Source organism: Diadema setosum, chromosome 8, assembly GCF_964275005.1.
Source record: "Diadema setosum chromosome 8, eeDiaSeto1, whole genome shotgun sequence".
Taxonomy (NCBI): domain Eukaryota; kingdom Metazoa; phylum Echinodermata; class Echinoidea; order Diadematoida; family Diadematidae; genus Diadema; species Diadema setosum.
The window spans coordinates 24,913,638-24,940,269 of NC_092692.1; the positions used below are offsets into that span (position 1 = coordinate 24,913,638).

The 26,632-nt window shown below is 39.4% G+C and overlaps 1 protein-coding gene across 1 annotated transcript; it reads left to right on the forward strand.

Annotated features, from left to right (window-relative positions):
• The first annotated feature begins 8,192 nt into the window (after positions 1-8,192).
• Positions 8,193-26,426, forward strand: LOC140232163 (cilia- and flagella-associated protein 337-like). The gene is made up of 21 exons (XM_072312305.1): positions 8,193-8,507; positions 12,482-12,628; positions 14,003-14,065; positions 14,710-14,941; positions 15,539-15,585; positions 16,170-16,307; positions 16,640-16,828; positions 17,381-17,572; positions 17,977-18,096; positions 18,326-18,463; positions 18,729-18,893; positions 19,228-19,380; positions 19,844-20,028; positions 20,701-20,874; positions 21,092-21,234; positions 21,643-21,794; positions 22,430-22,647; positions 23,062-23,120; positions 23,285-24,138; positions 24,469-24,615; positions 26,190-26,426. Exons 1-21 carry the CDS (start codon positions 8,193-8,195, stop codon positions 26,424-26,426), a joined length of 4,068 nt encoding a protein of 1,355 aa, XP_072168406.1.
• The last annotated feature ends 206 nt before the right edge of the window (positions 26,427-26,632 follow it).

The window sequence follows — 26,632 nt, forward strand, 5'->3', positions numbered from 1 at the left end:
GATGTATAGATACGCATTTATTTTAGTTTTCCAGCTACAGTACTTATAAAACTTCATCACTGCCCGACCATTTTGTCATGGTAACCGTGTTTATATCATCGTACTGATGTTCATTATATTCATCCTCTAGCATGTCATATTATATCATTATCTCATATGGGTATTATCATTACATTATGACATTGCAATATTATGACAATATTGTCTTTATGTTACCGACAGTGGCACGACAATCTAAACACCTCTTCCATGTAGATAGTTCATCGTATTTTGCTTTGTAGAAGTCAACTCGGGTTTTTATTGTTTGTTGTCACGACAACGCTACTGTGCTGTCAATGGCATTCAAAGTGCACGTACTTGAATGAAAGTCGGAGCTTGAAATAAGACCCAAAGCAAATGTTATCGTTGGGTCAGTGTGATGAAACTTTACGATCGTGCAAGCTGTCATTGATACACAAAAATCTGAATAGACTAGTGACTTTGACAGGGGTCTTTGTCCAGGTTAGTAAACTTCCACCAAATCTGATATTTTAGGCTATACTGACTGAACTTCTTCCCACCTAGAAATGCTAGATGGAATACGACGCTATGGTATGCGATAAGAGTAATAGGATATACCCACAATGGAACAGAGAAACAAGTCTTTGAATGAAACTGTACAAACAATCTTAAGTGAATGGCCAGTTTGTAGATCAGAATAACAACGGGTCGTGCAGTATATTACCGACTTACTCATACCCCCAAAGAACTCCAGTCATGCTCAAGAGTTGCAGTGATATAAAAATCATGGTCATATCTCAGATGTGTTATCCAACTCAGAGTTGCATCTGTATGCACACAAAATGGGCCTAAAACCACCATCAATTATGTGTTAATCCACGAAATGCACAACTGCAAATTGCTAATCAGTGCTCTCGTAAACACACACTTTGATGCTGCTGAAAAGTCGCTTTTATTTTGTCGCTATTAGCGCTATCACCTCCGTAACACTCAAACATGCACACAGCATCATCACAAACATAAGATGCTCATTTAACGCCCCTTATGTACAATTGGGCGGGCAGGGGAATCAAAACAAGCATAAAGCATACAGTACGCTAGTAGGTCCCAAGTGCAGTCATCCCTATAGTGTTTGTTTCATTTATGAGAACCATTAATGCCATATGGCTCTCTTCTGTATCGCGATCCACGCACAAGTCGTGGCATCTCAAATGGTATGTTGTGAAAACTATACAAACACATGGTAAAGCTGCTCAAAACGCCCTCCTGATCAATAAGACCCTTTCGGTCATAGCATGGACCTACTTTGTAGTAAGTCCATGGTCACAGTCATATATAGGAGACTTTCAGCCTTCTGTATCTCTCGTTTGTTTGGGATATTGGGCACTACGTTATTCCTCCCCAACTAGTTATCTCCCTTTGTTAGCTTAAGCTAACAATTATTATTCCAACAAATGAACAATAATTATAACCTCTTGTAACACCCATGCTGATCTTCAGAAAACAAGATTTCAGTCAAACATAATGATACTATATCGTGTTGCAATTGGAAAGTACGGGATACTTGATAAACCGTCTGATAATTTTGCCTGCCATTAACGATGCCTCGTGGAAGCATGCTCTTTCCTTTCCACCAGATTAGCCTGCTTGCTGTGCAATACGACTGCGAAAATTGTACACGGTGTTGTAAATATTTATTTAGTTTGTCTCCGAAACATTTTTTCCGTCTTTTCCGTCCACGTAATGTCTTTCTTTCTTTCTTTTGAAACAATTCATAACATTACAGCACTAAATCAGTGTTAATATGGTGCGTTTCTTATCATTGCATTTTGCTCGTGTCATCTCCCTTCATCACCTTGCATCATGTTAGGTGTCGGCCTGTCAACAAGGGAATACATGACTTTCGATTCCATCATAGCTGTAACGACGTTGGTCTCTTCTGTCTTTTTTTTTTTTAATCTTCAGGAATAAAACCAGGTTGCCATTAAACAGCTTAAAATGTGAATTCAAAATAACCATACAAGGGATGTCAAAGACTTAACATTTCTTTGATTTTTACTTTAATTTCATTTATTCATTCTTTTTATCACCATGGAGTCCACGGACACGAGAGATCGATGGTGAACAAGGTCGCCAAGAGATCTCACGTCTCCATCAGATGCAATATGCGCTGTCGCTTGGATACTTACCGTCTTTGCTGGTTCTATACATACAGTTCGCTTCACGTGGAGTGCATTGAGCGTTCAATTTGGTGCAGCCAACGACTGTTCTCCACTTGATATGTCGAAGATTTAGGGCAGATATATTGATTGATAACAACTACTTTACACAAGGGGAAAGAGCGATGAAGGCTAATTTCGCTAAATGTGAAAGGAAACATCTATAGAATTAAGAGAAATATACTGGGGCTATTATACTACTCTGTGACATTTTTTGGTATCAATCTACAGTCCATTGTTCGCCTATCAAAATGTGATATGGCGACATGAATACTCAATGATCATATTGAGAAAATCGTGTCTTGAGCTCTGTTTTTGTAAGATTAAGTAATATGAGATTCATATTTCTCATGCTTTCTTATATTCTTTTAACAGATTAGACGGGATACACGCATTAGCTACGTGGGCATGCCGGTCTATGGAAGAGAGGAGTAAGGCCGTATTACATTGGAGAAAATGTGTGTGTTTAGATTTGGAAGACTATCGCATATAATGTGAGGATCCAAACATTTGATTATCTGAGTAAGCGAACACTGTGGTAAGGTTCACATCGCGCACATAATAATCTCAACAGAGAAGCTTGTTTCTGAAACACTGAAATATGAAGATGTTAAGACGCCAATGAGGAGAACCATCTGGCGTTTGTTATCTGCTTTTCGACTTCCCATCCCATACAATCTCCGACTATGGTCGCCACAAAAATGCTGCTAGAATGGCACCCTATTTTTGTTTATAAAATATAACACTGCCGAAGAATCAACGCGTCAGATTATTCAGTCATTCAGTGTGGGAGAGGTGTCGATATAATAGCTTCTAAAGCGCTTGACGGGAGACTGAGAGTCACGCCACAGTGTCAGGGGAAAAGAGGCGCTGCGACTCGAGACAGCTTTGTCGGAGGTAGAAAGGTGTCAAGGATCTCGACGTGCAGAGAACGAGAAACAATGGATTGCAAGTAAGTGCACTGCGAAATGTTCATCTGCATTAGTTTCCCTTGAATATATCAAAAGGATAAGTCCAAGGTGCTGCTATCATGGCTATTGATGGCAATCGTGCAGTGAAAGCCATTTCATTTCTTATTCTTATTTCAATTCTCTTGAATAAAGAGATAAGATATTTAAAGGTAATACTAGCTGTTTGGAACTGACCTTTCGAACTTCATTTGAGAAGCGATTATTTTCATGTCGCGGGTAACGTGGAACTATTTCCAGATTCATACTGTCCAAGATCATTAGTGCAACCCACTATGTCATTTGCATTTGTGTCTCTCCCATTTGTAACGTACTAAATTCAGCTTAGCGGGAGCGGATTTTGACCATGTCTGCTCGTGTTGGAAACACAAAACGTGATAACTATCCTTTAAATTATCTCTTATTCTTCTTTTTTTTTCTTCTTTTTTGGTGTCGTTCGTCTTATCAAGAATATAAAAATAAAGAAACCCGAAACACTGCGATAAAATTCTGCTTCATGGATTTGAAATACACTTATTTTGTGTGTGTGTGTGTGGTGTGAGTGTGTGTGTGTGTGTGTGTGTGTGTATTTATTGTCAACTAACATCAAACTGTTTTGTTTTGCGCATCATGACGCGGATGGGAGACTTTCTGGTCTCTAAACTTAAATTGCTACCATGAAGAAAAAGAATGAAAGAAGAAGGGGGAGTCAAGAAGAAGGAGAAGATATTCACTATGACCGCTCTCGCTTATGTTTTGAATGCGGAGACCATGCTGTACTATAACTGATTTTGATGCAAAACCTGGGACATTATTGAGTCAACTGAAGCCTTACAAGCAAAATTGTTTACTCGAATGTACTCCCACCCTAACGAAATAGTGGAACTCACTGATTACTTTGTCCATTTATTTCAATTTGTGACTTACGGTAGTACCAATTATCTACGGTGGTTGTGCTTGGAGGGCTTGTCGCTTCTTCAATAACCCTATTCAAAGGAGAGCGAGGGTTGTTTGTCGCTAAGTTACTACGTATACTTCTTTAGGCAGGAACAGTGTATGAAGATGAACGATTGAAGCAGGCCAATGAAATTGCTCCAGGTGACAAGACACTCTATGAAGGCAGTCTTTCCTAATTTAGGTCCTGGTTTTCACTCCTCACCCGCTGGAGCTGTATGTATTTTCAGCACGACCTGCATACAGAGTGACTTATAAAAGAACAGATGATGGGATTGTCATTTTCCTGATATTCATTCGAACTACTGTTTGTTTGACCAAATTCCACTGATTTATGTCTGTATTGCTGTTATTTCTAGAATACTGCGTTGATTTTTTGGTTTTTGGGGACACACTATGTTGCATGCTGCCGTATGCGATGTAGACTCATCATGAACGAAGACAGCAAAAAGGCCTATAATTATTAGAGTCCATTCTTTTTGGCAAGATGTCTAATATAATGTGTTGGTTCTTTAAGTGACATTTCAGCGTGAGTATTGCGTGGTTATAGTTCAGATGTCTATGTGAAAGGAAATGATTAGAGAACCAGGGATTGATTACTACAAGCAAGGTTGTTGTACACTGTGATATACTAAAATCAAACTTTAATACCTCTAAGTGAGACACGCAGAGTTTGGCAGTATACAGTCAAATGAAATCAGAAATTTTCATCAAAATAGTGAACCCCATGCTCGATGACTAATGACTCATCTGGAATTAGTTGAGTATTTCACTTCAATCTGAACATAAATTGCGACCTTCTAAACAGTAATAACGTCATACTAGTTATTATGAGGTCATGGTAGATGTGCGAGGTCTTGGACGTCAACTTCCCTGCTCATTTCATGGGATAATGTATCCCGAAACGAATTAGTATTCTAAGCTTCTGTAAAGGGGAAAAAAAACATTAGTTCTGGCCATTTAATCTTCGTACCTCGTTAAAAATGCGAGCATTTTGCAAAAGTTGTATTGGTTGTACAGTGAACATGTAATGCAATGACATCAACTGTTGAAAATAGAAGTGGTTCTTCGGAACAGTTTTCTGTGACCTGTATAGGTTTTTGCAGGATGCACTTCGTACATACATTTAGATATTGTAAATTTATAGCCAAATGCTCATAATCTGCGAGCTGTAAAGACTTATTCAAGATCTCACTGAAGTTATAACGTCGATATCCAAAAAGAGGGTTTACCTTCAATTCACTTCTTGATCAGAGCTTTATCTTCGAGATCCCAAGGCAAAGAAATAATAATGTATGACTCTTTCGTACACTTATACATTAAACATTTCGAATTTTCTGTTCGTGGCCTAAACACCTTTATCAATACCACTTTCCAATATCAATTTTATGTAATGGAAATATGAAATCATCTTCCCTGACGAGTGTTGCTCTCTCCGAGTAAAAAACGTGACCGTTTTCCGGCATCAGCCTGGTCAGGAGCAATCAGGAAGAGGAATATTTACCACTCGGTCATCGATTTTTGACCAAAAATGTTAATGAGCCAATTTGTAACGTGCCCATAATTAGTAATGCAATTATCCAGTGGCCTCTAACTATATGCTGCATTAAGAAGTTGCATGATCTTTCTTTTCATTCCCCAGTAGGGAGTCTGTTGCCCATGTGGCAGTGATGTATTCGATAGTTACAGTCGTCTCCAGTTGCAGGCCAAGCAAACATACCATGAATGGCGACATAATCTGATCTGCACTCAGCTCTGTCTGGCCGTTACTAAGGATAGACCTGTTGTCGTCCGGTCCAATTCGTTAAACAGCTGCGCATGTTAAAGTGGTGATATAGTATTGATTGAGATGAGGATTCAGCTTTTAACTTTGTGCGAGATATACATTGTACTTAATAACCACTTCATGAAATGTTATGGAGCACACAGTTCTAAGAGGAATTCAACGTTTATTTGATGAAAATTGGTTTTGAAATGGCTGAGATATTAAAAAAAAGGTAAAACGAAGATATTCTATGAATGTTGGGTCTCACCTTTTATAGGATCGCTTTGTTTTGGATATTTCAGCCCTTTCAAAACCAATTTTCATCAAATAAGTCTTGAATTCCTCTTAGAATTATATCCTCTTTCATATTCTATAAGATGTTTCTCATTATCTCAGAAAAATAACTAGAAACCTGAAGTCCTATCTCAACCAAAACTATGTCATCCCATTATAGAATCGAGAATCTGTTTGCACCGTATGAAGCATGGTGTTCATTCGGATATCTATTTTTTTTTTCGAACAACATTGTGCACTGGATTATACTGGTACGCTTGCCAACGGCTGTAACAATGGTTTTGTTTACCTGTGGATTTCTTTTTCTTCTTTATTTTCTGGGGGGGGGGCGGTAGGCCCTAACTTTTATAAACGGTATCTTTTTTTTTTCTTTTTTTTTAGCATTTTCCCTATAAAAATATAATCTTATATTATGATCAAACGTTTGTAAGACTTTTGACACAGTGCGATGGTAAGGACGAATCCAATGACAGTGAAAGATGAGACGAGGATATCCTCTCCAGAACTGTGAACAATACAACTCCTGATATCATGCCGTGCCATATCAATTTAACATGAAATGCAATCCTCCACACGCTTTTAGATAATACACTCATTTTTCTTCGTGTAATCAAAGAGAAGGTGTTCTCATCTCTCTACCGTTAGTAGTGTGCAGAAAAAGTGCTTGATCGCCATGAAGGAGCATGTACTACCTCATAGCATGTTTGTACACGATCCTTATTCAAATTAACCTTAGATCAATCTGTCATCTTAGTGGATTTGGCGAGGTTGTGACAAGTCCTTATTGAAGGAGGGACACAACACCATTGGCCTTTATAATAGTCTGAAGATCAAGCCGTCTTGTTGGAACCACATCTCATATGCGTGAGCATATAAAAAAAAAAAAAAATGAAGAAAATTATAAACCTACTAACAACGAAAAATTCTCGGGGGTTCCTCCCCGGATTTCTCCCTGATTGAGGAGGGGGGGGGGGGGGGGCTTCTTTGATCTCAATAGAAGTTGTAAGGCAGTGTCATTTCAATAACTTTCTGTATACATGCACAAGATGCCTCTTAACAACCAAAATGTTTAGGGTATATTCATTGGTTTCTTTGACTTTGTGTACGTATTTTTTGAGGGTCCCATACCCTACAAGCTTTGCTTTTTAAGTGGGACCCTCCATTTCCATTCTAATCTTTGTATTAGGTATATACCTTAGAAACGAAATTCTGTTGTTACTCGTGACCACTTGTACGTTTTCCTTGAAATTGTTATAAATTTGTTCTGTAAATGTATTGTATATATATTTTTTTCTGTTTATTCAATGGAAATGGAAATAAAATTGGATTGAATTGAATTGAAAATTGAATTCATCTGAGCATCAAGAAAAATAACCTCATGTTAAAAAAGATATGTCTCTGCTTATATGAATTTAAAGAAAACCAACTTTTCGCAAGAACATTCCCATCTTTCCCATCCCATCTTATTCCTTCTCTCTCTATCCATGGCCACACACTCACTCAAAATAATGTATAGTGAACATTAGTTATTGGCAGAATTACATAAACTGACGCTAGCTAGAAAATACAGTCGAGGCGAATAGAGGATAGTGTGCCTCTCGCACTCTATTATTTTTATGATCTCATTAAGATCTTATAGCATCGCTTACAGTTGGAGTCTTAGACAATTTAAGCGTTGGATCACTCACTGTTATTCATTGCTTCGTGCATGGGGAGAGCACTATGTTATACTGGATAGGCTATAGGGATTTGTAAACGGAAGGTCTTTGATTCGAATCGTGCCTAATGCTGTCATTCTTGAAGTAAATTTTTGCCTACGATGTCCATTTTGCCACCGACTGCGTGTAAATGTAATATAATGTAATGTGATATACATATACTTACAGTAGCAATGTTGGGGTAATGATAATGTCAGGGCCTCATGGGAGAGAAGTGTTGTTACACACTGAAGAAACGTCCATGGGTAAAGAAAACCATAGTATATTATTGTCATTCTTTTTAGAATTGTTAATGATGATGATGATAATAATAACAATAATATATCATTATCGTCGTTGTCATTATCATCGTCACCATTATCTTGACAGTGAGAGTAGAGGTGTGACGCTGTTTGAGGATCAGCTGAACCTGGACCACCTAAAGGAGCTCATGTCAAAGTTCGCCCAGCATGAGCCAACAGATGAGATGCCGGACGATGGCACATACTCCCCAGGTCGAATCATCAAGCGCGAGGCGGGCAATGTGACACTGGGCGAGTTTAAGTCCATGGTTCAGAGGGTACTGAAATCTTCTGATTGGGACGCCCATCTGGAGGCGCTCTTTGCCAAGGTATGACGCGGGAGTTTGGTCTTTGTATTTTTCATGATCTGTCCCTTAATTCACTCTTCCGACAATCTTGACCTCTTGTTTTTCTCTTAAACACAGTAATACTGTAATGGTCACTTCACCCGAACAAATAATCTTTATAATAATCATTTTCGCCTATAGATCATGGTATGACTGCGAAGAACATGTAGCATCTATTTTTATTCCTCCTTTACACCAAGCGATATACATTATTGATTTTGTAAATGGATTAAATCCATGTAAATTTTACATGTTTCTTTGCTCAGATTTTCATTTTCATTCATTAAGTCACACGTTCTATTCCTTCTCTCGTTACTATGCTGCTATGTTGGTTGGTTGTAATCGCTGTGGACGTTATTCTTTGCCATTCGACTTCCCCCTCCCTTCAGTACTATTTCATTTTTGCTTTGCATGATGCCGAGACTGAAATGTTAAAGTAAAAAGACAACAGAACAGGTTCGTTTGTATGCCAGTTCTTTAGGATTGATTGCGAAATTGACAATAGGCCTACATGAACCTGTGAAATAGCGGTCCATTGTCAGCCTTGCAATCAATCCTCAAAAGCTGGCATGCAAACAATCCTGAAAAACTGGCATGCAAACGACCGAGTTCTGTTGTCCGTTTCTCTAGCATTTCAGTTACGATGGCACTGATATTTCATTTAGAATCACTTACTGCGGAGACCAAAATGCATGTGTTTGTAGTTCTGTAAGGCTGCCACTTCATCCATATGTTTTTCCATTTGAGGGAGACGATAATACTCTATTATGTTCATTTTATAATATAATATATAATTACAAAAGAACATAATAAAAAAAAATGCTTGAGCAGCTAACATCTTGAATATTTGTCACAGAATTGATAGTATTCTGCTTTAACGTATAATCATTAGGTGACAAATTAATCAATGATACCAGTGTTGTAGAGTGAAAATAATGAATACAAAGGATGCACCAAAAACACTTTATATTACGAAAGAACTTTTATTGGACTGTTAAGATTGACAAAGTGGTTGATAGCCTCTCCTCTGTCTGTGTATTGCTCCGTGCCCTCTGTCATAATACATGTAATCGGTTTATGAATAGGCCTATATTCACCATGAGGAAGGTTTTGCAGCTCCAAACGGCATCCTGACACCATAGAATTACACTATACATCGACGGCATTTGGGTATTCACTTTGAGGAGTTGTGAAAACAGACTTATACACCGGGATTTACACGCTATTTTAAGCGAGAACTAACTACCAATTCAACGTTTATCGCTCACATCAGTGATGCGTTGTGCATGACAAATGCGGTGGAAACACGCCATCAACTTCAATAAAGCCCACCTAATTACCAAGCCACTGAAATGAAACGAACGTAATGTTCAGTATATCTCGTGCAAAACCTTTGCATGCATTAACGTTCATTCCCATGACGCTCGTTACCTTGGTTACGTCGTTATATCAATGGCATCAATTTTAAGCCCTAATTGGTCCTTTTGTCAGGTTTATAGGAAGCTGGTTACACGAATGAAGACAGAAAATACTTTTTGTTTGAGTCTGTAGTGTCATTTGACCCAGTCCATCAAGAAGGGAGACTCGCCGTCACATGTGCACTCTGCAGCACACTTGGTCATTTGGTTTTGTCTGGTTAGAGTGTTTGGTAGCTACATGGCTTGTGTAGCAACACTGAAATCATTGTACATAGGCTGGAACAAATATGAAAAAAAGAATATCTACTATGGAGCTATTTTCCATATTTCAGCTGATCCCGACTTTCCGATAGTTATGCATCCACAAATCCGGTGCTGTCTCCGGTGACTTTAAAGGGATGATATAGTTTTGGTTGAGATGAGGCTTCAGGTTTCCAACTTTTATTTATGTGAAATAATGAGAGATCTATTCTGAAATATGAAAGAGCTTACAATTCTAAGGAATTCAAATCATATCGGTTTTGAAATGGTTGAGATGGTCAAAACAAAGCGATCCTAATAAAACCTGGGCCCACCTTTTATTAGGATCGTTTCGTTTTACTTTGTTTATTTTTATATCTCAGCTATTTCAAAAACGATTTTCATGAATATACACTTGATTCCTCTTGAATTGCATGCTCTCTAATATTTCATAAGTGGCTTCTAATGTTATCTCGCAAAAAGTTAAAAGCTGAATCCCCATCTCAACCAAAAATGCACAATCGATCCCTTTTAGACTTTATGTCTAACACCACTTTCAACTGCTATAATTACGATACTAAAGAACATCTTGAAACGCATCCGCCACTCAGCTGCTTTATACGTAACGCAGTGAACATTCTGTTGATTTCATTATCATAGTCTTCATCCCATCCAGTGTGTCTTGGTGATTTTTTTTTTTTGTGACAAATATATACATACATTTAGAAATAGAATTCTGACGAACTTATGATTATCTAAACAATGAAAATCTACACCTGAGATGGAGCATGTGATATCGCGATAGTAATCGCAGAAAGCGCATGGGGAATATTCCAGCGCCTACTAAGATTCCCTGTGTACATGTCCTTGTTGACAACCATAACAGCAACTACTTCTTACATCTGTGCTGCAATCATTTGGTGGTAGAAGTAGTACAATATGTTGTAGCCGTACTCCGTTGTAGCTGTACTAACAATACCATTGTTACATCTTCTAATACTACTGAATTTCTCAACACCGCAACTCCAAGCCACTGCTGTACTTTAGTTGTACAATATCAAGCCACTGAAGCTTGGGGTCATCCCACGAGACCGACACCCACGAGTCATACGTCCCACGAGTTCGACATTGACAAAAGGTCCATGAGTCACGCAGCCCACGAGTCATACAACCCATGAGCTCGACACCAGGCAAATAAGGCCCTTGAGCCCGACAGTAGGCAAAGAAGGCCCACGAGTCTGACACTAGGCAAAAAAAAAAAAAAAAAAAAAAAAATCCATGAGTACGACACAAGGAAAACAAGGTCCACGAGTTCGACATTGAGCAAAAAAGGTCCCTTCAACATTACATTACGGGCTAAGTGTGTCTCTCTCGTGGGCCTTTTTGGCTTCGTGTCGAACTCGTGGGCATTGTTTGCTTAGTGTCGGACTCGTGGGCCTTGTTTATCCAGTGTCGGACTCACGGGCATTATTTGCCTAATGTCGAGCTCATGGGCTGTATGACTCGTGGACTGTATGATTCATGGTCTGTATGAATCGTGACATGGGCTGTATGACTATAGTGAGCTGTATGACTCATGGGTGTGGAACTCGTGACGTGCATCCCTGAAGCTCCTATACTGCAGCTATTGCCACTAACATTCCGCTGCTAGGATACGACTAAGGTCCACGACTGCTACTGCTCATTCTACTTTTTGATGCTATGAGTACTCTCGCTATTACCATTACCGGAATGATAGTTCCAGCAATATAATAATCACGGCTACAGTTAGTATAAAGATGTATACCACTATTTATGTTATTTCAATTTTGTAATCAACAACGATTAAAAATGTTTATCGCTGCCAGGATTACCACACTATCACTGACACGTACTTACGCCGCGGAACACCACAAAATTATATTGAGAACGTAAACATTCTTACTATGTTCGTCAGCTGTTTCGTAACCTTGGCGACTGTTTTACACTACATGTATATGGATAATGTATGAATATCTTGTAATTGTAAGTCATTGAATCGCTGACTATTACCTCCCCTAATGGTATTATGTGATTACCAATTATTTCAATACGTTCTTAATGCGATTTTTTTCGAAGTAAAACAGAAAATTATCCCCTAATTTCTTTCCCTTAATTATGTTGCGGCCAGTGTGGAAGGAGAGGAAGGCTGTTGTACTTTTGATGAAAGCAATGTGTTTTGATTATAAGTGTCAGTTTAAAACTTTTACTCATATTGCCTGCCTCATGGTTGGATACCGGTAATGACAATGGGTTTTAACACTATGCTCGGTGTTAAAGGTTGATACGTCGGCAGATGGAATGGTAGATTGGAACGAATTTGTGACGTACATGTTGCTTCACTACCGGGAGAACGACAACATGAAAATGAGGAAATATGTCGTCTTCAACACGGAGCCTAGGTTGCGACATATTACGCAAAATAAGGTCAGTATGGAATACAATAGATTTGTGGTAAAATCATCATTAAGATAATAAGAGACAAACATTACCCTTGAGTTGAAATTAACATTCTGAAGAATCCGTCAACTGTCATTGTCAGATCAAAATTATAATAACCATAATGAGGTAATCATCCCAAATCGTAATCTGTAGAATATTCAGGAACCACTATGTACCAACATCCTATTATAAATAATATCATTATCTGAATACATTACTTTTTACTTTTACAAGCGTTCAGTATCTAAACAGCCTCTTTTTCAGTTATGTGTACTCAAGAGACCAATCACAGATCATGAGATCATGTCCAATTCCAGTTGCATAGTGGTGCCCTGAGTAAGGATCCCCGTAAGGATACGCAGGCCTACTTTTGTGGAATGGTCGTCTGATCCTTTAGGTTTATGGTAGCCGTGGTCACACGTGATAGATTGTCCATTACCTCTTACCATGTCTTGAGTTTCCTTGTCGTCTTAGCAACCTCCTTTCAGTAAAAGGACTTCACAGCTCAGACTGAACTGTTTCAAAATACACACAATTGCCTTCAGTAAGATAATTTGTGTCCTTGTTGCTATGTCCATATAATAATAACATTTGAATTGTACACGGAGGTCAGGAAGCCCCGGTAGTGCGAAGTTTGGATCGAGGTCCCCCGAAGACTGAACACACGCGCAATAATTTAGGACGTTCATGACAGAGTACCAGTTTGCATTGAAAGAGACACCACAGTTCTAAGACTAAGAGATATTCTTCGATCATTTCGTGTAGCACATTAGATGCATGTGAAAGTTACACAGAATTTTTTCATGACGTATTGTATTCAGTCGGTCGATTTTTTTTTTCCAATTAACTTACGGCTATTTATCCAAGAAAACATAGAAATTGGGAATCTAATCCTATTAATTGCAATCTTTTGACAGAACAAAACATTTTATGGTTTTCCGCTGCCTCCTCATTTATACAACGACTCTTGTGATGGTTACCCGTTGGGAAATTTGGGAATTCGGAGTTTCGTCTTGTGTTTTTCTACTGCCGATATTTGGCATACTGTTCCGTGAATCACACAGATATATGAAAATATAAAAATGCAACAAAATACTTAAAAATAGGAGTTAGTTACCGAGCATAATATTAAGTCGGTAATGTGAAAAAAAAAATATAATTCTAAAGAGAAAACAGCTACAAAAATCACTCTTTGTGAGGATTTGAAAAATATTGTAATACAGCTGACTGGGAAACTTCATTAAAAGTCATATTTCATATGTATTTCAGCAGAATATCGTAGAGCTACTTCGATTGAACTGATTGCAACTTTCCTTCAAATTTTGTCGCGCTTTTGAATCTCCACTCCTGTTCTTACAGCAAGATATTGTTTGGTGCACAATTGCTATCGAGAATCCGTGCAGATTCATCACCTTGAGCAAGGTAAGTCAGTTATAGGTATTCTCGTTCGTTCCATTCAGAGTGTCCTTTCAACGGAATTATGGATTTAAGTGGTTGTTGTTTGTGACTATGTCCTTGCGAATGTAATGTGTCGATATCAGCTTATGGCTGCACTTTTTTAAAACTCTCTATATGATAAAAGCTTGACTGTATAAAGAGACTGTGATTATTACTCACAAATACAAATGCATGTAGGCCTACATTGTACAAGCGAGATGCGAAATGAAATTGTTACGTGTAATCTCTATACTACAGTACCGACTATACTACAGTACTGACTTTCTTTTCGAGTCAAATCAGTAAATTAATGCTATGTCCTTACTGAATTTAGAAATGATAAGATCTTGCAGTTTGCTTCGTCCCTTTGTCTAAACAAGTTTGTTGTAAACGGACGCAAGGAATTGTTTAGTTCTGTTTGCACATAAATGGATGAGAGAATGCATGCTCTCTTCACGACTGTCCGACTTCCCGGGGAAATTTGATGTTGAAATAAATAATACTGCAATAACATTATTGCAACATAATTCTCCGCCGCCATTGAGCCACTTTCACTTTGTCTAGCCTTAAGTAGCCTACTGGTTGATTATCTATACACTTTGTTTTCTATATTATCTCTTTCGACACAGGAAGGGACGCTCTGTATGTTCGATGAGAACCTTCGTATCATCAACTGCGTGGAAATCCGAGAAGGCGCCGAGGACCCGCGCAGCGGTTCCAAACGGCGTTTCAAGACGTGGTACAATGACATCGTCTTCATGGGTAACGTTAATCGCCTGGCAATTGCCTCCAACAACCGATCAATACGATTTTGGGACATAGTGAACAACACCACGTGCATCGAAGAGTTCAATTTGTATGGTAAGCTCGGCTCTCTATCTTCTCATGGTTGATGAGTTGACACAAAACCACGTTAATTGGTACGTTTTTATTATAGTTGGCGACTCGTCCGTCACATAAAATATTGAGAGCTACAGAGGAATAGCTTGTATACATTCCCAAATGCTTCCAGAGAAACACTCTTTAGCAAGCTCTAGCACCTTTCTTTCCCACAACGACATGAAACATTATGGGTTTGACATTAAAGCAACGGTCACATCGTCGTCGAAGCAGAGAAATCGACTGGTGTAAGAAGTGCTTCGAATCCAAGTTGCTTTCCTTGCAAGTTAATGGTGAATTATGCCTATTATTGTCGTCCAAAGTTAATGTCATAGTGTGAACAACTGAAAATTGAGTGTACGAAATATCCATTTTCTACAGACTTGCTCATAATGACACATAACATAGCTAAATAATGAGTAGTTGATATTATAGTTTTATATCAAATATTGTAGTCTTTGCTGGAGAAAGTTTTTTTTTTATGTTCAAGAAATTAGGATGCTAATACGATCTTTTGATTTGATACTATCTAAAACAATTCGTATGGAATCATGTGTTTATCCCTCTCACTTCTATTAGCTCTGAGCGACGTCCCGTCATGTCTAGACTACTGGTATGATAAAAATGTAAGTAAACGTTTGACAGTTGTTTATCAAATATCGGTTTTAGAATCTGAGGCTCAGGCGGAAAAAAAAAAAAAGCACACACAACAATGCCGACGCTATAAATAATAACGACAACCCCAAACCGAAAATTTTATCGAAAATCTAAATCGTAGGAACTTAAGTAAAAACAGTGATCTTATATACTTTAGAATGGCAACTTACAAGACAAGGGATTAGATGCGCCTAAGATGTAGCCTATGATGCGCCTATGATGTTTCGTTATTGTGATGCAGTCATTTCTGGTCGCTTTTACTTTTGCCGCCAGACTGCTATTATGGTCACAGTTTGATGAAATTGCTAAACCTGATATGTGTTTCTCGCCTAACAAAATGAAATTATACCCACTTTCAGCTTCTTGCTTATATCTGCAATCCTTAATTCTCTATGTCTCTCCTGCTCATTGTTTACCTTCATCCGGGTTGTTTACAACACATTTCCAGTCCTTATCGACAATCATCATTAAGGTTCATCACTATATTTGAGTTATCATTCAAATGTATATGGAGCACATCTTTTCCTGAAGTTTCCTATCCCCATACTCGCAGAATCCTTCGGGCGAGTCGCTGCTCGTGATGGGATCAGACAAGGGCTCTATCAACCTCTTCTATTTCCTTAGGCCACAGGAGAAGATCTTCGAGACGCCCTTTAAGCCAGAAGACACTGTCCAGAAAGTCTGGATGCACGTGAGTGCTTGTTACCAAGTATTATAACGTCTTCACTACAGAGGAAATTCAGGCAGAGAAAGAGAAAGAGAAAGTGAGGGAGAAGGAAGGATGGAGAGGTAGACATGAAAGGATGAACAGAATGATGAACTAGAAAAAGGCTGAGAAAGAACAAGTCGGGTATATGTATGTATAAATCACATCTTAATGCATTCATATTATAGGTAATTCCGCTGTCTTTGTACTGTATATTGCTGATCTTACATACTTGTATAAAGTAAATTGCATTCAGGAACAATGAAGACGCAGCATCAAGATAGAAAGAACACCGTTACTTTATTGTTTGCATGCAGAATATTTGTCAGCACCAGCGGTATGTTCGCCACGTGGTCCTCCCCAACGTGCACACGGAGTATGTACGAAAAGTCCGCTTCCTCGCCGACAAGGACTTCATCCTCTCGTCCAGTGGGTGTCGGAAAACCCCTCTCATCATGATGGACGTCCAGGGAAAACGAAAGTCATACACGTACAAGCTTAGCAAGGTGAGGGTGCTGTATGTACCTGTATAAGTTACGACACTTCTCACATTAAAAAAAAAAAAAAAAAAAAAAAAAAAAAAAAAAAAAACACGCTAAGAAATGGGCATGGTTTCGGACATATCTTGATGTTTCCTGGAGTGCAGTCAATGCAAATATATGACAGCATTGATGTCGACATAAATAGCTGTTTTCGTCGAAAGCTAAGGACACTTGAAATAATATGGCATTCAGTTTTTGTAGAAAAAAGGCTGCCGAAAACTGCTTATCCAATAGTGGCGAGCCAATGGAGTAAAATGGAGTCGAAAGGAACCTGAGCTTTCGATCCTAGCAGAATCTTCGTCCTAAAATTAGTCATTTTGCCTCTGACGAAGATTCTGCTAGGATCGAAAGCTCAGGTCCCTTTTGACTCCATTGTATTCAGTTTTTGAGACAAATGAGATGATACGTATGAATACCCTTAATTCTGTAATTCATTACGTGGACAGAAAGAAAGCCCTAGTCGCATTTTTCACATTATAATTCATACTTCTACTTCTCTCCATAATCCAAATTCAGGGAGTCGAATGTTTCGACTACAATCGCAGCATGAACGTGATCGCAACTGGAGGTATCGATCACGTGGTACGCCTCTGGAACCCGTATGTTCCCGACAAGCCTGTTGCGTTCCTTCGAGGTCACCTAATGACGGTCGTAGGAGTGGTCATCAACGAGTTCACCCGACAGGTTTACAGCTACGCCAAGGACGGGGTACTTCTCCAACTATATTTTCGGACTTGCACATGGCAAAAAGAATAACGAAACACACGCTGTGATCTTTTGAATAAAACATTGACCAAGAGATATTAACTTAACAGCTCTTTGTAGTTCAGAGTCCACAAAATCAGTTTGATCCATTTCAAGTTGATGCTTGGATATATTGAGGGGCGATAACCTCGGCACAAACAGGAAGCATGTTTCATATCTTGTCTAACATAATATTAGCCACTTGCTCGCAGGGGAAACAAAATCTATTTTATTTTACAGGCGATTATTTCTGGCTATGTAGCTGGAAAATAAATATATTCGAAGTTTTTTTATTTCGCTTAAGGTGAATGAACAATCCTTGCGTGCATTCTTCTGTCTCATACATCTTCACACAATATATTCTCCAGGCGGTGAAGATTTGGGATCTATACGAGTACACCTGCCTTCAGACGCTCAACATTCGTTACACTTGCCTCCAGAACTCGAGGAACCCCGAGTTTGGTGCGGTCAATGTAGTCCTCTATCAGGTACCAGTATTAGAAAATGATTGTCATTGTACGAATGCCTGGTGAAAACTTGCATTCGACACATTTTGAGGAGAAGAAATCGAAGCATAAAGATCTTAAATGTATCAATAAAAATATAATTATTTTGCTAATTCAATCATGAGTAAGAACATAATCATTACTATTTGTATCGTCATCGTCAGTTTCAATATCACGATTACTGTACCTTGATTCGCTCGTTTTTTCAAAGGGACGCCATTTGATGACGTCTTGTGGTGATAACGTGGCTCTCCTGACCCTGGTAAAGAACTCTGCCCTCGAAAGGAGAACACCAGTAACGCACGAAACACAGCTATGCAGCGCGGTGTACAACGCATTCTTCAGACAAGTTAGTTTGTCTTATTTATCTGTACTACTGAAGACTATGATGATGATGAATGATATCTATTATCACCAAACTCTTTTCTGGTCCCCGACACAAGTGTTTGTTGTAATTTGTTTGTTTGCTTGTTCATTGTAATATATATGTGCGGGGATTTCGCTCTCTGCTTATGTAAGCTTTGCATAAGCCCTGTAACTTTCTATATATACAGTTATCATAAATTCAGCTTTTGTAAAACACCCTTTCATTTCCATTTCATGTGCTGTTAAAGGTAGCTACGGCTGCAGACGACTCGACAGTCTCTGTATGGAATCTGGAAACTGGCGCTAAATCGTTCACGATTCCAGAAGCTCACGGGAGTGAAGAAATCACGTGTCTCGCGATAAGTACGACGGGAAGGCGGCTTTACACTGGCGCGAGAAATGGCATCGTTAAGGTAATTCATACGATGTTATAACTAGTGTAAATACATACAAATGACACTTTTTGAATCAAGGACATGTTCCAGTGACAATCAGCATTAAATTATGATAATCAATGTCTCCTCCCTCCCCCCCCACACTCTCTATCTTAATCTCACTTGCCAATTTTCCATCCATCACAGAGACAAAAGTGTTTATTTATTTATTTTTTTTTTTACGAATCCATACGCTCGAATCACAGTGTTTACGAGATGTTTATCATCATGCTTTGACTAACACATCCAATGGAAAAGACTGGTATTTTCTTGCTTTACTGGATGAAGACATTTCCTGATACTATCTTCACAGGTGTGGAACTTTCAGAACGGACATCACATTCATGACTGCGAAAGCGTAGGCGACGATGAGGTCACGGGACTGGTGTCGATGGGAAAAAAGAAGGGGTTTCTCAGCGTCGGTTGGAGCAGGAAAATAGTCCAGTACAAGGATGGAGACTGTGATGTAAGGACAAAAAAGGGGAAATAGGGAAATAAAGCATAAAGTTACTCGTTATCTTCAGCAAACCACCCACACTTCCGACTTTAGTTACAGATAAGTCGAGTAACAGTCACGGCACTTAACGTTCTCGAAAACTGCTAGATCATTCATTTCTAGAGAACAGAAACAATCATTATACATTACGTTAGTATTTTGTAGGAATTGATACATAATCATATCATAAAATATCTTATCAAGCCGTTTGAAGCCACTTTGATCTACCAAAGTAACACCACTAATGATTTGTTTTCTTTCGCTTATACAATATTCATTATACACTGCCCTTGGCAAGGTTAGCTCTGATGATATGTGATAATGCACATTCCTGTTTGACATAGGGTGGATGGACTTGTTATATGTAAGGGCTCATATTGGTCAAGACACCCGATTCATCTATGATGTTTAACGTATGTTGGATGTTGCACAGACAAATTTCCTTCGAGCCGACACAAACTGGAAAGGCGGACAGGTTCATCGTGACGATATTCTTGCGGTGGACTACAGTCCGCCCAGTCTCCTAGCAACCGCGAGTTTCGACGGAGAAATTCTAGTTTGGAGTCTGGAGACTCAGAAGATTTCGGTCAGACTGAGGAAGGGCCAACCTACAATCATGTAAGTTATATATATATATATATATATATATATATAAGATTTTTCTTTTTATTCCATATCTATAGTTTACTGAAATGCACAAAAAGGTAAACGCCAACCACATGAAATTGTCATAATTTACATTGCTACAGATATTCAACGGCTTCAAATGAATGTCCTCTTCACGCTGACGCTGATTATTTGTCTTTTTTTTTTCTGATAGTTTAGCTCTGAGAATCAGTTCTGAATTGACGCTTTCTTCCATGTGAAGCGATGGATTTCTTTAAATATTTTGTGTGTATTGTGTTCATTGATTCTGGATCAAAAAGGAGAGGTATGAGTTTCCTCTGTCATGGTCGGTATACCACAGCGAGTACATATGAAAATAGTGTAGGGATGGCAAAAGTCGGGAGGTAATTGATGGTGCAATTGAGTACGTATCAGAAAATAAGAGAGCGTAAGTTAACTCGAGTTAACTTGATGGTATTTGAGGTAGGCTATCAATGCCAATACGTACTATGAGTAGCAAGAGTTCTTGTCTGTGCGTAGGATAGAAGATAATCGTTACAAACCTAAAAAGCATTATATGCTAAGAGTGACTGCAATGGTTGATACTGGCAGTTCTTAGCTATTCGTATCACATTGTTCCATCACCCTTCTCAATACTCACTATCATGTCTCAATCCTTTACAGAACACAGAAGCTGAAGTCAGTCCTGACACAACTGTCCCAAATCAACACTGTGCTTCGCGCTGCAAAGCGCTTTCAGCGAGGTCGTAGTGACACGAATCTGATATCGGAAGACAAGGGCAAAGTCAACTCAAGACCAAATTCTCGACATATGTCCATCTTCAAACGTCCCCAAGGGTAAGAAAAAGTTTCTCGACATAACGCGATTGACATACTACGCTTGTTACACGGACCTTTAACTGATCAAGACAACACAGTTATGAAGACTTGTGAGCAAAGATACTTCAACTGACCTAGTGTGCAGTCTTGTGAAATCACAGTCGCTGTCTATATCATGATAGTGTAAGTCAAGACCTGACTTAATGAATCATGACTGATGCTTGAATTTTGACAGATTCTCGCAGGCGCCAGTGGACAAACTCCTCTTCCTGTCGTCGCGTCTCTCTCGAGGTATCACGGATAGTTCCGTGCTGGTCTCGAGCGAGGCCGGTAAACTGCACTTTTGGGCCGTCTATGGCCAGCACAAACGTCACAGAGGTACGAACTCGTCAGTATTTAACTACTCAATGAATGACAATTCATTTGATTAACGGGGAGAAAGTTGTTTTACGGTCATGTCACTGGACAGCATGCTCTGTTCGTTTGAGTATTCGAAGGTTACACTTTAAATAGTCTTTAATTAATGCGTGACGTCATCCGATTTACGTTCAGGTTTCACCTAAATATCATACACGTTATGAAAGAGACAGGCAGACAAACAGAAGAAAACAGAAGATGAACAGGAGATTGGTTTCAAATTCTACCTCAATATAGTGGGCAGCGTGATAAGAATTTCGCATAAGTGAGAACAATTCAAATTTATCATTCTGAGGCAATAAACCATGAACGAGGACGAGAATGGAGGGCAGGTCTATAAAGTTTTTATCACCTTCATGTCTGGCTCAGGATCATTCTACTCGAGCGATTCTCGTGAGGGAGAGGAGTCGGTACTCGCCCTCGGCACCAACACCGACAATTCTCTGCTTCTGTCAGGTGATACCATGGGACACTTGTACATTTGGAACATTGAACATCACTGCATTTACGGCACCAACGAGGTAGACAACGTAGATACACTCAATCAACTTAATTCACTTTCGTTATCGGTTTTTATGTCATTAACGATTTTTTTCTAGTTTTAAATATCTGAATCTATTCATAACACATCCATGAAGGTGTGATAACTAGATCGCTGAAATATTACACAATGAATGGCACAGACTGTTTTTTTTTTTTTTTTTGCACTCCAGAGTGCTACATCTTATATTCCCATACCCCCATCAGCATAAAATAAGTTTCTTCTGTTAGGCTAAATAGTACTTTGTTTTAACCAACTAGCATCTCCCACCATCAGAGATCCATAAGCCACAATAAACGTTCTATTTCTAATAGCTGAAAATAGCAGCAACTTTTGATTTATGCTCTTTGAGGAAAACTATCTTTATACACATAATATGCATTAGTAAGTTCAATAGATATCAAATACCCATAGCAAGATACACAGATGATAAGATGCAAAATTAAAACTAAATGTAAAATGCGTTCATAAATTAGAACATGAGCTTCGTTCAGGAGGCTACACGAGGCAAATTCACACAGAGACAGTGACAGAGACACTGACAGAGAGAAAGGAGGGATAGAAAAGGGGGAAAATATCTTTCAACTGTCAAATATTCTTCGTAATTATAACCAGGAGGACAACAGCCGCCCTCCGCTAGTCAATGACTGGAAAGCACATGACGCTGCCATTGTCAGCATCGACTATATCAGCCATAGCTGTGGTAACTTCATCTTGACCGCATCGACGGATCTTACCTCTAGGTTGTGGACTGCCGAAGGTCATTTTGTCGGCACTTTTGGTCAGCGCATGAACTGGGATCTGAGAAACCCAGACACCTACCAACATCCTAAGTAAGCACTGCACTTCATATGAATCAACTGTTGAATTCTTTGTAGACACGTAAACGTGTAAACCCAATTGTATGGAAGACCAAAATAGGGCTTCATGGTAAAACAGTGATGGTGCTTCCAATGTGTACGAAAATCGACGCCAAACAAGCAGTTCGACTGCATGTTATAAATCTATAATTACTCTTCTAAGAATCATTTCATACCTTTGCATTTCGCCATACTTCCAAAAGCATGATATATTATTACAATGCTCGTGGTGTGCATACATTGTCCTTCCTTCTTACTTTTTTTTTGTTCACATACTGAGCTGAAAAGAAGTTCATGATTCATGATCTACTCCTAAAGTAAAGTCGTATAGATAAGCATAAACATCTAAATCAAATGAGCGCACTTGTTGTCTTTAACTTCCCTTAGAACTCCCTGGGCGCTCGACATTCCTCCTTCCGCAAAGAAAAATACAGCATACGAAAGTGGTAAGTAAAGGAATTATATACAATATCTGCTGCTATGTAGGCTATGCCACTGGTGAGTTACACTTGTAATCAATGTCTTTGTACAAATCTGTTGAATAACGAATGAATATCTATACCTTGATAAAGGACAGTGTTAACGGTCTTTCATTCTGTGACATTCCCAGGTTCGTCGGACGAGGGAGACGATGACGTGTTCGTCGAGATGACGGTCGAGGACGCCACGTCTCCGCATCCCATGGGGGAGGACTCGGCGCCAACGAGAGAAAAACTCGACATCCGAAATCTGCATAAGGCAACCCTCAGGCATGACGATGGCAGCGTTGATGGGCATGAAAAGATGTCACGACCCGGCAAAATTGAGCACAGCAGCAGTGGCAGAGATGACACTTTGATGCTCGACGCCAACTCGAACTCGACACTCGTAATAAACTCCAAAGTAGGATCGCCAGGCAAATCTAGTGGCATCTCAGGAGACGCGAATTGCGCAAGAAAAATGGCGGAGAGAGCTGAGCTAGGTATTCCAGAGGCTCAACAGAGTTCCAGCACAGAAGTGTTCAACTTAAAGCCGAACAATGGACAAGCTATGCCAACGATAATATTCCCTGAATCAATCTCCCCGTCTGAACTGAAGTCTGGCTTTTTCGCTACTCAGAGAGACAACAGCGCCGTCTCCAACAAAAGCCTTTCAATGCGAAACTCGGACGGCTCGATGAACAACCGGAAAACCCAGCCACAGACACATCCGCTCCCGCCAATATCAAAATCAACAAATATTTTGCCCGACGACATACAAAAGGAAGGTCGGAAGGAAGATGGTGGAGGTATTAGACTCTTGAGTCAGTCGGATGATAGCAATCAACAAGGTCCAATCAAAAAGCGACGGTCGAATTTCCAACAGATTTCTAATGAAGTTGACGGCACAGTACCTGAAAGGCAGGACTCTCGGAGTATATCTAGCGCCAAGATAAGCAGTCAACGTTGTCATCATGACATGAAACTGCTCACAAGATCGAACACGGTATTTATACTAGTTACGACACCGTCGACTAAAAAAAAACAAACAACAAAACAAAACAAAAAACAATGTCTCCTAACTCAGAATGACCTATAATGCAATACACTGCACTTGCAATTTCAGACTGTAGCTATTGCCGAACGCGTATGAAAACGTGGTATTCATTTTGATGTTATTCCATTCTTCATGCAGTATCTAGTCAATTTATTTTAAGCACTTCATGCTGACATCACACAGCAAATGAGTACTTAATGTACAACTATAGGAAAGCAAAAAAAAAAAAAAAGCGAAATATATGCTTCATTTTATTTTTCTTTGGTAAAAATACTGCAGAGTCTCTTGGGAAAACACATTGAGGAGGGTTTTGCCCGAATTACAAACAGCCGTCATGAACGTCGTCAACGAATCGGTGGCATAGATGTGACCAGAGTGACCCGGTTTGGAAAGATCTGTGCCCCGTTTCAGGCTCTCGCCACTCAGGTAACACTTTCAGATTAATCACTTAAACTACGGTTTCGTAACACGCGGAGTCCCTCAAAAACTACTGTCCGTGTTAGGGTCCTTGTTTCTGGCTACACTGCGGCTCTGTCATACATTATTGAGCAGTACAACATTAATGTCATAATAAATGCAGATGACACCACTCTTTACTGTTTAGTGTCTGCTGATGCCAAAGATCCTGTGGCAGTAAATGATGCACTTCTTGCACTGTCAAACTGTGTCCAACAGGTGTAAAGGTGGATGCAGTGAAACATATTGAAGTTAAACTACATGTACAAGATTTAATTCATCGTTTGTTTTCATCTCGAAGAGTTAAGCATTCGTTCTCTGACATAGGCTGAAACTGTCTGAATCTATAGCTCTTTCCTTCAGACACATCAGTAAAAGTTCTATGTGTCACTGTCGATTATGTACCAACATACTAGACCCATATCCTTTCATTATGATTTGTCTAATATTGCTCATGTTAGGCCACGCATGAAAGAAACATGTGGGCCAGCATGCTGTCCGAACGCTCGTAAAACGACACTCGATACGCGTCTGGACTAAACATATCAATAACATTTTGAAATCAGGGTCTTTGACATTAAGCGCTTCCAACGAGTTAAGAACCGAGCGGAGAAGTTCGTGTTCTAGGTTGGCAAACGTGATCATATCACTCCTCTGGAAAATATGTTACACTGGCTCCATTTATAGGAAGTAGAACTACGCTAAAGATACGCTTATCTAGATGTGTAAGCGTCTCCATCACAACTGTCTTTCTCATTTCTAGTTCTGAACTCTATGACCCATCGCTAATGGAGACCAGGTCGAAAGAAAACTGATGCATCCAGACTCCTTCAAATACCATGCTCAAATACATTGTACTTCATCGTCCGGTGAAAATACCTTCATGTCATGTCCCCAAATGTTGTCATCCCATAACCCTCCCCGTCCGTTAAGCTCCATCTTTAGGAACATTTAAGATACCTTTAAAACCCCATTTATTCCATATAGTTTCAGTTTGTTTATATGTTGGAATACTCGTTAATATGTTATTAATATAATCAAATAGCTTTTATGCAACACCTGAAAAGAATGTGGCTATTCAACTGGTTGATTTCCATCATGTGACATTCAGTTTAAAGTACCATCGAACGCTGTCTCTGTCCGCAGTGCAATTTTGTGCGAGCAAAAATGGATATCGCATGGCTGACGTCACCAATAAACAAATTGAGAATGCTTGCGAGTGCGATGGTACAGTACAATATTTCGCAAGATAGAGGCGCTCTATTCAACAAAGAAAAGTCGAGATGAATAGTGAACTTCATTTTTCGCCGAGAGCAACATCTTGTTCTATTGCACGAGTAAAGAACATTAAACTATTTCTTTTATACAACACCTCACCTCGTTGAATAGAGCGCCTCTATCTTTCACCCAGTGCGAAATCTTGTACCATCGCACCCGTGACCATTCACTATTTTGTAAATCATATTATCACGGAAACTGCTTTGATTTTTAAATCTTTTGTTACACTTTGTGTTTTAAATCGTATCACTGATGTAATTTTGCAGTCTACGAAAGAGGTGGAGTTTCCCGCCTCGTTGCCTATGACTCAGCGGATGAGGCAGCGTGGAGTGTCGTGCAGCAGCGAGCAAGATCTACAGCATCTCAGCCTTTCGTCACTCCAGCTTGATTTCAAGAGTGAAAGGTCAACTCAGGCAACCGACGGAACCGCCGCGTCTGTGAGGCGGGCTACGTTACTTGACCCTCTATCAAGCGAATCTGCATTCAATTCAAGCAAAAAATAGCACACTTTGCTGTGAGCGAGGGGGGGGGGGGGTTGATATGAAGGCATTATTGTTTCATGGGGTACACAGACACAGATACAACGCCATAATACATGACATGTATAATAATGGTTCTAAAGGCCGTGTCACACCTTTCCGGGCAAGCTACGCGGGCTTGTTGAGAGCGGGGATTTTCCAGCACGCAGGAGAATTTTCTGCGGACGGCC

Bases quoted from the DNA above. Each gene is read 5' to 3' on its own strand.
- LOC140232163 (XM_072312305.1), top strand. From the start codon at position 8,193: ATGATGATGATAATAATAACAATAATATATCATTATCGTCGTTGTCAT. The intron at 17,573-17,976 runs GTACTTCTCCAA...TATATTCTCCAG, and splicing joins ACAGCTACGCCAAGGACGGG to GCGGTGAAGATTTGGGATCT. The intron at 18,894-19,227 runs GTAATTCATACG...CTATCTTCACAG, and splicing joins CGAGAAATGGCATCGTTAAG to GTGTGGAACTTTCAGAACGG.